Below are 12935 nucleotides of genomic sequence, written 5' to 3' on the forward strand. Positions count from 1 at the left end.
AAAAGAAGCTCATACCCTTCCAAGATATCTCCAGTCCAAGAGATCACTCAGTCGCTCCGTGCGGTTCCTCTGGATGATCCTCTGGCGCCGACTCTGCTTACAGAACTGGAACAGGAAGGAGGTAAGCTGGTTACACGATTCGTCCACCCCCCGAAACCGTCGGTCCAGGATGTAAATCCCTACAAAGGCAAAAGGTGTAAGAGTTTGTACTGTGTTTTTATTTATTCCAAATTGGCAAAAAAATACACCATAAGCTGAGGGATCTGCTATGTGTTCCTCCATGAAACAACCGAAGCCTGACAGATTTGTGGAGATGGACGGAATTCCCATGACGGTGCATTCAGCTGAAAACGACACAATGTAGTTGAGACAGTATTTCATATATATTATCTCATATTTTATTCAGACTAGCAGCAGCAGGGACCAACCTGGTGTGTAGCCCCACGGTTCATAGTACGAAGGGAAGACCCCTAGGTGGCATCCTCTTACAAACTCTTCGTAATCCATCGGAAGCAGAGGAGACGTCGAGGACAGGAACTCTGGGTGGAAAATAATCTGAATGGAAACATGAGAAATGTTTGAACCTTAAGCATATTCCACGCTTTCACAAAGCCCACATTACATACAAAGTATTAGAAATATTTTTGATTACATTTTTCCCATAAAAATGAAACATCCTACAACATCAGCATTAATTGAATGCATCATGACAACAATGCTAGCACACAAATTTAAATGTAATCTAAACTTATCAAATCTAAAGTCTGAAACGGCTTAACCGATTTTTGTGAAAATTTGTACTTATGGCTTCTGGGAGTGCTTTTAGCTAGGTTTTGTGTCATGGCACCCCCAATAAATACCAACGAAATAGATAGATACATCTGCTTTCCTGTACAGGCGGTTATAGAACTGCATAAGGACATGCAGCACTTTGGCACTCCCTAGCAGCTCCCTGGCATTTTTTTTCAAAAAACCATGGCCCCAACAAGCTCGTCCAAGTAAAATGCCCAGAAACGCCGGGCTATTATGCCTATGAGCACTAAGGCCCATTTATACTTGCGGTGTGCAGATGACAACACAAATGTGATTTCTTATCATACTTCTACTGGAGAACGTGTCAAATTTCAAATGCACAGCAGTTTCTTTCCAAGTCGGACAGTTATCTAATTACTGATTGCTGTGGCAGTGGAATGTTCTTTTCTCATATGATTGCGGAATTGCAAAAACAATCATTTGTGAATTTAAAAATTAAATCATTTTCCCATTTGTGGGATGTTAGTTTGTCTATTTTATCTATTTCTGCAATATTTGATCTGGTTTCTCAGGTTAAATAGGAAAATCGTCATCCATAAAGCAAGAAAAATTACACAGGAAATGGTAGATTTTTCTTTTTTTAAAAGAGAAAAAAAATCTATCAGGATTAGAAGATAATCAGAACAACATTCAAGCAGCCAGGTAAGGTCAACTTGGAATTAAATGTATTTCAAAATAATCAAAACTATTGAGACAGTTCTTGTGTAGGATGACGGCCACATGGAGGTTGTGCTGACTAAACACACCTTGACACGGTCAGCGGAACTGTTGAAAAGACCGATGCGGCGCACAGAATTGAGGATGGGGTCGCCACTGTCCTCCAGCATGTTGTGGGTGCAGACCGGAGGCTGGCACTGTCGTTGCGTGGCGAAGATGGCACGCTTCATCATGGTGAAGTCTTCTTTGTCCAGCATCTTTGACACATCTGGCAGCTGGCCACTAAGGAAAGGAGATAAAAATTAACAGAGAAAACGTGACTTGTTCCTTACGAGGTAGGAACTTGTGAAAGCAGGTAACTTACACCAGCAGAGACTCGTAAAGTTTTTTTCCAAAGCGCTCCTTCACAGTATGAGCTGTATCCCTGTCAGTGACAAGAAAAAAGATGTACCTTGATATATGATATTCAAAACTTATCCTATGCAGAGGTCCCTCTACATATGAGCCACTCTATATATGAGAATTTCAGTATACGATATGTCTTTTGAGAAAAAAGCTTGTCAAGAAAATCCAAGTTTTAAGACTTTCCAGATACTAAATAGTCGAGTGCTCGAGACCACTCAGCGACACCATCAGCTAGTCCCAGTAGGTGTGTGCAATTCCCACCCTACAGATCCGATCCTGAATTTGTGTGTTTGGTTTCTTTTCTCAGGCTCTGTCATGCTTCCTCATGCTTCCTCACTCTTCCACCACCACCACCACCACGAATACACCTCAGTTGGCAACCACCAGTTCCTCTATTGTCATGCTCAAAATAAACTTACATTTTGTTTTGTCCGATTTATCTCAGAGTATTTTTATGTTAAGTTACTATTTGAATGTGTTTTAGCGATCAAGAAGATGTGCTTTATAGGTTCTAAGAGTTTACATGGATCATTTTGGGAGGCTGGGAATGGATTGATTGGTTTTCAAACATTTTTTATGGAAGAAATTACTTCCAGAAACAAGAAATTCGAAATGATAGCTCGACCCAGGAAATAATTTATGTCATATGTAGAGGGGCCACTGTATATGTGATGACCTAGTGACCTAAAACTTTGTCTCAAACTGCACACTCACCATAATTGCTTCCTAACTGCTTGACCCTTCAAAGTCTCCACATTGAAATTGTTGGTCCGAGCTGGCATGATGAAAAACGCAATAACAGTCACGTCACTGTGATTGACCTGCCAGAAGAATTTCATAAAATATGCGCAGCTTTTCACACCATGAGTTAGATCATTTCCTATAGCACCAACACTTTATTTCCTAAACACATACTCTGAGCAGATAGTTGAGTCTGGCCAAGGACTCCAAGAAGATGTCAGCCCCTTTGTTGGAGAATTCATACCTTCCAGCAATGAAGAGGAACAAACACTTATCCAGGTTGAAGTCGAGGTGCCTGTTAATCAAGACAATTCAATTTCGAGTTAAATTCAAGAGCTTGATATCCAAAATGTTGGATTCACTGTGCTGCTAAAGTTCTGACCCGTAAAAGTGTCCCCTGACAAACTCCTGAATTCGATTTTTGCTCTGCGCGTGGAGGTTCTGAAATTCGTGCACGGCCGAAAACTTTTTCACATTGAGTCCATTGGGAGTGACGATATCTGTATGGTAGGGGACAAAAAACATTAAAATGCCTTTCAATGATTTTGAATTCCTGCTAGTGTACATTCAAGACTACAGGGAAATGGGATGTTTAATATTAGGTTTGCTGCGGCTCAATATCCGTCTGTGAAAATATACCATGACTGATAAATAAATCTAAATTAAATTTTTAGCCATACAATTTGTATTTACTTACTAAACACAATCACAACGTATTAGCAGATGAATTTAGGGGTGCTCAATACCAATTACCATATTTTCCTAACTGGAACGCTCACCCATAGACCCCAAATTTGCCAGAAATTCTAAGGTGCACATCACAAGCTGATGCGCTTAAATAGACCAGAAAATTGTTTTAATTAATTGGAAATACATAGTTAAAATGAAATACGGTAACCATTTAATTCCATGAGACTCATAGTCCTTTTCACTTTATATACGACAAATATTTCACGAAAGAAAGTTTTTGGGGTGTGGCTTACAATTCTGTCCACCCTATATATATATATATATATATATATATATATGTATATATATATATATATATATATATATATACATAAATATTTCACATGGGCGGCGCAGTGGTTAGCGCTTGTGCGGCACAGTTCATGTCTCGGGAACCTGTCGTGGGTTCAAATCCAGCTCCAGACTTCCTGTGCGGAGTTTGTATGTTCTCCCTGTGCTTGCGTGGGTTTCCTCCGGGCACTCCGGTTTCCTCCCACATTCCAAAAACATGCATTTCAGGTGAATTGGCCGGTCTAAATTGTCCCTAGGTGTGAATGAGCTGTCTGTCCCTGTGTGCCCTGTGACTGGCTGGCAACCAGTTCAGGGTGTCCCCTGCCCACTGCCTGGAGATGGCTGGGATGGGCTCCAGCCCCCCCGCGACCCTAATGAGGATAAGCGGTATGGCTAATGAGATGAGATGAAATATTTCACATGAATCTATTTTTGATAGTACGCCTTATAATCTGGTGCATTTTATAGCCCATAAAATACAGTATTTCTTAAACGCATCTCTTGAATCGTCAGATGCCAATAAAGATAGTGAGTAAAATTTCTTTCCTAAAATTGACTTATAATTATATCCATCCATCCATCCATCCATTATCTGAACCGCTTATCCTCAGTAGGGTCGCGAGGGTGCTGGAGCCCATCCCAGCTATCTTCGGGCAGTGGGCAGGGGACACCGCAGGGCAAACAGGGACAGACAATTCGCTCGCTCATTCACACCTAGGGACAATTTGGACTGGCCAATTCACCTAACATGCATGTCTTTGGAATGTGGGAGGAAACCGGAGTGCCCGGAAGAAACCCACGCAAGCACGGGGAGAACATGCAAACTCCACACAGGGGGTTCGATTTCATGACCTCAGAACTGTGCCACACACACGTTAACCACTGCCGTGCCTTGCTTATAATGATATATATATTATATAAACATCGGAGCCATATACAACAGTATTGGCTAGATTCAACAACACATTCACATTTTTGACTGTTTCTGGGAGATTGATACAGAGGAGGGGATTCCCAGCCCCCTCACTCAGCCCAACTGATGTTTTGCAACATCTCGTTGGGAGTCATTAGGTGACCAAACAACCCTTAATGCCTAGCGCCAAGCAGGGGTCTCAGGTATGACCCGGCAGAGGCTTGAACCAGCAACCTCCGAGTCTCGAGGCGGGCGCTCTACCCCCCGAGCTGGTACTTATAATTAAATGTCGTTAAATTCTAACACAATATTCTTGCTATGATCTCAATTCTAGTTCCTAATTGTAAAATGACCATAATATAAAGAACTAACTCCAACCCTAACTTCTGAGACGGTCCTGTAGATACAAAAAAAGCAGAAACACAACATAATTCACATTTCCAAGCAGTTCAACATCTATTCTCCATATTGACTGTACCAATCACTACTTAAGTCCTCCTATATATTCAATTTTTTAGTAATCCCTAATCTCAAACCAAATGTCTACTACACAATCATCAATCATCTTTTCTGTGTCCACTGAAAACCCCACTTGAAGCAAGCATATTTGGCTTCTCATTTAAAGTAGAAAAGTGGAAGAGAAACATATTTTTCTGCTTCTCTGCCATTCCTTGACTATAAAGGAGCTACAGAACGCTTTGAAATGTTCTTGGAGAAATTGACATATCATTTGATGATAAATACCTTTTGTTTTTGTTTTTTTAGTCTGGAAAACATTCAAGCAATAATGACAGGGCCTTAAATAATACAAGCAGATAAACCCCACTCAAAATCCAAGTATATTCAATAGTACATCCATAAGTGTGCACCTCTTATCTAAGCAAACTTTTCGGTGACACAGCCTTATTGGAAAAAAAACACAGAATATTCCTTGCAACCTGCCTTAAGTGCCTTAGAAAAAGAAGCAGAGTAATTTGATCTCACACCACTTGAAGTGTGCGGTCTGAAGTTCACCTGAACAGTATTGCGAGTAATAGGTTACAAAGGAATGCGATTACTTTTCTCTATAAAGTGTACTGTAATGCGTTATTGATAAAATGTTGTAACTCTAATGCCGTTACAACACGGTGCGTTACTCCGTTACTTTTCAAAAGACCGACACAACGTTTCTTCTACATTCATGCACTAACATACACATCATTTCTCCCTACTGATATTCTGATATTCTTCCAACCGTAGATACTCACATCTATGTCGTATTTACAACTATAAAAAAAATACTGAAATAAGGGAATCAGCTTATATGCACAGATTTAGTTGTCACGAGTAGCGAATGGTAAGCAGCTTGTGGGGAGGGGGCGTGGCTTATAAACGAACTATGATATCAATGGGGCAAACGTCAGTACACAATTTACGATAAAGAGATATGAATCTTGGTCTATTAAATTGTAAGATTATTTTTACAACAAAAAAAGAAACCGTTATTAAAACTACCCAGAAACCGAGAAGGAAATATTCGAGTTGTTTGAAGACTAAATGGTCAAGTCGTGTCTCAACTCTTGGTCTGCAAGCGCTCGAGATTGCACAAGCCAGGAAACATGCATGCCTCACCACAGGTTGGTGTACGCGTATTTTAAAATCCATTTTGTTATATTGTTACTATTGATCAGTTTTAAGGGGTCTGCTTCGATGCGAGTATTTACGGTCATTTGTAACTAGTTACTTTCAGAGTAACTGGCTACTTCTTGGTGTGAGTAGTCTCGGGGTAATGCAATTCCTTTGTAAATTAAGTAACTAGTAACAGTAGATGATTATTTTTTTTCAGTAACATGTCCAACTCTGTACCTGAGTGACAGGTGAGTCAGGCCTCACAAACCTGGTTTTCTTTTGAGCAAGTTTTCGGCCTCGATGGAAGTGATCTGGGACACGGTGGTAAAGACGTGCGCACAGTGAGCAGCCGCCCGCTCCAAACAGTAACGGTGGTAGATCTGTCGGTCACCAGCTTCCTTGTCGACGTTGAACTGAAGCCAACAAGTAAGAAAAAAAGTTGTTGTTTTTTTCATTTATTGTCTGTAGAGCAACTAAGCCCAGCACAAAAATGACTATTCCACACCTCTTTCCCCCATGCTATTTTTTTCTTTCTTTTCCACAAACATAAACTCAGCAGTTACAGTTGCCCAGTTCAAATAACTCAGAACTTTGGAACGGATGGAACGACTGAGCCCCCTTTTGGACAGTTCCGGGACGTACTAATTCGCCATGTACCTTAATGGAATCTGATAACATGAAGTTTTGAATCTAAATAAAACATCCGAGGCTATGTATTGATAAAATAATGTTCTCACCGTACGTAATTATGTCATTTGGAGGGGCATTCTCAAGTACAGAACATTACGCAAAGATCTCACTTCTTTGGCTTTCTAACAAGTTTAGCAATTTCAAACACTGTCATCTGGTACTTGTGATATCAGATATCTGAGACCACGCCCAAAGAGGCATGATCCAGCCGAGCATCACTAGTCCATATAAAAATAATTTCCTGAGCGATAGCCGCTCTCTATTCTCCTGCCTGGCTGGTTCGTTTCACACGACGTGCACTGCGGCCCTGACATCAATCAGCACGTGGACCATACGTTGCGACCATCCGGAGTATGAGACCAAATCTCTCCACAACAACAAGTAAGGTGACGGCTTCAAATTTAACTCTATGTTTGCTGGTTCTTGGGAATGAGCAGTTCTTTTCTGTACAAGGAAATCTCCCCAAATCGACTAGCATTATAGCGAGAAACTTCCTTTTTGTGCTAGTAACTTCCAGACTTTCAGTGGTCGAAAATTCCCTTAATCTCAGGCACCCCCCCTCACCCCCTTTTTTTGTCTTAACGTTGATTCTCTGTGTTACTAAATTCTGTAGCCTGGGATTGAGTGGCAGCTGTTTCCGGCAGACCCCTGTGCGTCTGAGCAGCACTATTTAGTGGCCGCACTGCTCACCCCAATTGGGGAAAGGCCTAGAAAAGGTGGCCTAAAGATTGCCCACTCAGCACAGTACCCGGACAGGAAACCGCGCCTGTCGGGACATTCCACTATGCGGTCGAAAAACAATAGCATTTAGAATTGCAGCATGGAACATAAGGACACTCCTGGATACCAGTCTGGACAGACCACAGCGCAGAACAGCACTCATTGCCAACGAGCTGAAGCGATATAATGTGGATGTGGCAGCGCTCAGCGAGACCAGACTCCTTGAGGAAGGCTCACTCAATGAAGAGGGGGAGGGTTATACATTCTTTTGGAAGGGATACCCCATGGGCGGACACCATCTTCACGGAGTTGGTTTTGCAATTAAGAACACCCTACTGCTGAAGCTCACAGAGTCACCAGTGGGTGTCAGTGAAAGACTAATGACTCTTCGCATCCCACTTGCAAAATGCAGACATGTCACATTAGTTAGTGCCTATGCACCAACACTGCCATCGAATGATGAAGAGAAGGATCGCTTCTACCAGGAACTCGATGACATCCTCAGTCACATCCCGAGGAATGACAAAATCATGCTGCTTGGTGATTTCAATGCAAGAGTCGGAAAGAACTTGCAAAACTGAGATTGTGTGATAGGTGCCCATGGCATTGGAAAAGTTAATTCCAATGGCATGAGACTTCTTAGTCTGTGCGCGGAACATAACCTTACCATCACAAACACCATCTTCCAACAAAAGAATAAATATAAGGCATCCTGGATGCATCCCAGGTCCAAACACTGGCATCTGATCGACTACGCGATCGTGAGGAGGGCTGACCTGAAGGACGTGCTCATTACAAGAGCTATGCGTGGGGCAGACTGTTGGACCGACCACCGCATGATTCTGACAAAGGTCAGAATGCATGTCCGGCCCCTAGCACGTCAGGGTGGTTCAAAGAGGAAGACACTCAACTGTGCCAAACTCTCCAGTAGCGACACCCTTGACAACTTCCGTTGCTCTCTAGCAGAGAGGCTGGCAAACATTGAGCAGCTGGTCATGTCAGAGGCTGGGATGGATGAGAAGTGGACCTATATATCTACCACCCTCTTTGACACTGCAGCCCAAACCGTTGGTTTTAAAACTAAAAAACACCAGGACTGGTTTGACCAGAATGCCGGAGAGATCTCAACCCTCCTGGACAGAATGCACAAGGCACACAGAGCCACCCTGAACAACCCACAATCTCAATTCCATAAAAAGCTATGGCAAGCCCTTCGTTCCGAGGCCCAGAGAACGCTCAGAAAACTGCAAAATGAGTGGTGGATCTCAAAAGCCAATGAAATCCAGTCTCACGCTGATAGAAGCGATATGCACAGTTTCTATGATGCAGTAAAAACCATCTATGGCCCCAGACACTGCTCACTGGCACCTGTTAGATCTGCTGATGGAACATCTCTAATCAAGGATCAGGCTATGATAGTGGAGCGGTGGGCTGAGCATTTCAACACCCTGCTCAACCAGCCCACCCCAGTGGACCCAACTGTCCTTTCAGAACTCCCTGAACATCCTACATTGCCAGACCTCGACCTCCCGCCAACTTTCAATGAAATCCTGCATGCAGTCAAAACCCTGAAAAACAATAAATCCCCTGGACCTGACAACATCCCAGCTGAACTTCTCAAGGTAGGAGGCTACCTCTGTACACGGACACTGTTTCAATATATTTCAGAGGTGTGGAGACGAGAGTGTGTCCCGCAACTGTGGAAAGATGCGAACATTGTGATCATCTTTAAGAATAAAGGAGATAAATCCATCTGCTCCAACAGTAGGGGTATCTCTTTGTTGGCCACTGCTGGAAAGGTCCTTGCCAAGGTCATGCTCCGCAGACTCATCTCTAAAATATCGGAACGCGTCATCCCAGAGTCACAGTGTGGTTTTCGACAGGACAGAGGAACAGTCGACATGGTCTTTGTGACACGTCAGCTCCAAGAGAAATGCCGGGAGCAGCACAAGGACTTGTTCATCGCCTTTGTCGATCTTTCAAAGGCATTTGACACAGTGAACAGGGACCTACTGTGGCAAGTCCTGAAGAGATTTGGGTGTCCACCCAAGTTTCTCACCATTCTTGCACAGTTCCATTCAGGGATGACGGCCAGAGTGGTAGTTGGAAGACACAGCTCAGAGCCCTTTGGCGTCGAAACTGGAGTGAGGCAAGGCTGTGTGCTGGCTCCAGTTCTCTTCAACATCTTCCTCGTCTGTGTTACAACACTGCTACGTAGAAGGATGGAGGAGCAGGCTGGAGTTACCATCAACTTCAGGGCTGATGGTAACCTGTTTAACATCAGGAGGCTACAGGCAACTACCAAACTGACTTCAGAGACCATCATTGAGCTACAGTATGCTGATGACTGTGCCCTGGTTGCCCATACACCGGAGGCTCTGCAAAACATTCTCTCGGCAGCTGTAACTGCATACACCAGAATGGGACTGACGATCAACACCCAGAAGACAGAGGTACTCTGTCAGTCCAGTGCTGACCTCTTACCAAACCCAATAACCCTCACAGCAGCAGGGCAACACCTGCTCATGGTGTCCACCTTTAAATATCTGGGGAGCATAGTGTCTGACACCTGCTCATTGGATGATGAGATCCAGAGCCGTCTCAAGCAAGCATCAGCATCTTTCGGTCGACTAAGGATAAGGGTCTTTCAAAACAACAACCTTAGACTCCACACCAAAATGCTGGTCTACAGAGCTGTATGCATCACGACATTACTGTATGGATGTGAGGCATGGACTATCTACAGCCGCCATCTGAAGAGCCTCGAGACCTTCCATGTAAGATGTCTTCAGAAGATCCTTGGCATCACATGGAGGGACAGAGTGCCGCACACAGAGGTGTTGGAGAGGGCAGGCAGCTGCAGCATGGAATCCATTATGGCCCAACGCCAACTTAGGTGGCTGGGGCATGTTGTTCGAATGCCCAGCCACAGACTGCCACGCCGTATCCTCTATGGTCAGTTACATCTAGGCCAACGCAGTGCTGGTGGGCAGAAGAAGCGGTTCAAAGACCAAATGAAGAACATCCTGAAGAGATGTCGGATAAACCCCTCCTCACTGTAGGAACTTGCTTCCTGCCGAGACCTCTGGCGCTCCCACTGTTCACATGGAGTGGATTACATGGAGGAACAGCGCATGCAACACCGTGCAGCAAAGCGTGCAAAGAGACATGCTCGCCAGGCCACCCCTGCTCCCCCCAGCACCCCCTTCACATGCTCTGTCTGTAACCGCATCTGTGGATCCAGGATCGGACTCTTCAAACATCAGCAGACTCACAATTAAAAGAAGATGGTCATCATCGAATCGATGGACAACCCCAAGCATAGCTCTGCCCATTCGTACCTCTCATCCAATCAAATTGCTTGGGGTGCTTTGCTGGAGTTTTGGGGTGTTTTGCAGTGGGTTTTCATCATAAAGTGTCTCCACAGTATGTACAGAAAGAGTGGGGTCTGTTGGTGTAACACTGTGAGTGTAAACCATAGTTGAAACTGTACACTGTGTATACTGGACCGAAATCAAGACTAGACTCTGTGTTGTCCCAGCTTCGCAAGTGCCGAAATCGGTGTTGTAAATTGCTGTACAAGTGTTAATTGCTCGAGTCCTGTTTATCTCCAAGCCAGATGTACTCGTGAGCCATAAGTTCCCGACCCCTGGTCTAGTAGTTAGAATTTTAAAGTATATATTCCACACAAACTGATTTAAAAATTTGCATCCTGTGTTGAAGGCTTGAAATTTGGTGGCAACATGAGAGCCCAAACTTTCATAAAATTACTACAATAAATGATGGGTCTTTGTCTTTAAAACAATATAAAAAATATATAAAAGATGGTGATAACTGATTTGTAATTTTTTTTCAATTAATATTTTTCTTGATTGTTGAAAGAAATCATCAAAACTGCTCTGTTTTAGCCAAAATGTCTTTACAACTGCCTTTTTATTTGACAATATTTTATTTTTGCTTCAAAATCGAATAAGCAGATCAATTCACCGGTAATCACCTATTCACAAGGGATACCCCAGCAAATCTCTTATCAATAATTTTCAGACTGGATTAATGTTTAAATTTCCTGAACTCTGTCTGATTATATGACATCAAGGAGAGTGCAGTTTTGCTTTGCAGCAACACAAGGCTGTAATGTGTCAGAATTTCTATTTGATACATTGTGAAGCGGTTATGTTATAATGTGCATTCTGATAACAATGTTTTCACATAAACAGGCAAATCTGTTACTAAAATATATTTAGAATTATCGTATAATTTTTCTCTGGTGTATAATATAATTTGCACTTGCCATTTTCTGGTTGACTTGGTCAACTTCTCTACCCAAACACTAAAAAAATAGTAATTATGATAGAGCAAAAAATTCATTTTAAAAATGGAAGTAATTAAACGACTAGGTTTTCACACTAGTTAATATCTAGAGGTAGCTTTGAGGTTCAAAAAGGTTGGTGAAGCCTTTTTTGTAGTTTTTGTCAAAATGCAACAAATCTGCTCCTGTGACATCCAAACATCAATTTCCAAACACAAACCTCAGAGAGTTTGTTGTAGAAGTCAACGTTTCCAGCGCACAAGTAGCGTCCTAGGAGCGTGGCGTGTGTGGTAAAGATGGTTGCTATAGGTAATTGCCTATGTCGACACAACACTAAGCCCAGGCCGGCCAGCCACTCGTGGAAATGGGCTACCACGTGAGGCGTCTCCTCGCACTGTGCCGCATACTGTAGAAAACAGGACCAAAAAAAAAATCGCTTAGTGCATTTTTACGAGCATTTGGCGATTTTTGGGTGAAATTCGATATGTACGTGAGATTGTTCACATTTCAAACTAAATGATACTTGTGACTAAATGTGATCTCCTGTGACTTTTAAGCGTCTCTTGTTTAATTGCAATCATATCCTGCTTGCGTGAAAGAGGATGCAATGCATTGTAAGCGGAAGTTCTCATGAATGCAAACGCCGTAGAATATCTAGCAATTCAAAAAGGTATTGTGCTACCGGAGGCTGAAGAGAGTTGCCCCCCCAAAGTATGAATTAAATCCAAAACCTCACTTTTGTGTTTTCATCCGCTGTGGTGTGTTTATTTCTATGCAGAATATTGAAACTGAGCAGTTACAGTCTCTTTAATTTCAAAGTTGGCGTGCATGGCTTAAGGCACAGGTGTCAAAGAGGCGGCCCGCGGGCCAGATCAGGCCCGCTAAGGGATTGAGTCCGGCCCGCGAGACGACACTCAGAGAAGCGCAAGAGAAAAACAAGCTGCAGGTTGAAATAGGTCAACGTGATGTTGCCAAAGCCAGGTGCCTCGAACAAAGACACTGTACTTGTATCTCTCTCTCTCTCTTTCTCTTTCTTTCTCTCTCTTTCTCTTTCTTTAT

The 12935-nt window shown here is 43.0% G+C and overlaps 1 protein-coding gene across 1 annotated transcript in view; it reads right to left on the reverse strand.

The window, feature by feature from the left end:
• The window catches only part of gys1 (glycogen synthase 1 (muscle)), a 31146-nt gene that overhangs the window by 3863 nt on the left and 14348 nt on the right, over positions 1 to 12935 (reverse strand). Inside the window, exons 5-14 of the mRNA XM_088323956.1 lie at positions 12097 to 12282; positions 6426 to 6570; positions 2999 to 3116; positions 2791 to 2911; positions 2590 to 2696; positions 1835 to 1894; positions 1560 to 1752; positions 429 to 555; positions 249 to 344; positions 16 to 179 (exon numbers count right to left, since the gene is read on the reverse strand). Of these exons, the coding sequence (XP_088180082.1) occupies positions 16 to 179; positions 249 to 344; positions 429 to 555; positions 1560 to 1752; positions 1835 to 1894; positions 2590 to 2696; positions 2791 to 2911; positions 2999 to 3116; positions 6426 to 6570; positions 12097 to 12282 (1317 nt within the window). The remainder of the gene's footprint in view (positions 1 to 15; positions 180 to 248; positions 345 to 428; positions 556 to 1559; positions 1753 to 1834; positions 1895 to 2589; positions 2697 to 2790; positions 2912 to 2998; positions 3117 to 6425; positions 6571 to 12096; positions 12283 to 12935) is intronic.

This window comes from Urocampus carinirostris, chromosome 1 (assembly GCF_059441175.1).
Source record: "Urocampus carinirostris isolate Australia breed hairy pipefish chromosome 1, RoL_Ucar_1.0, whole genome shotgun sequence".
Lineage (NCBI taxonomy): Eukaryota > Metazoa > Chordata > Actinopteri > Syngnathiformes > Syngnathidae > Urocampus > Urocampus carinirostris.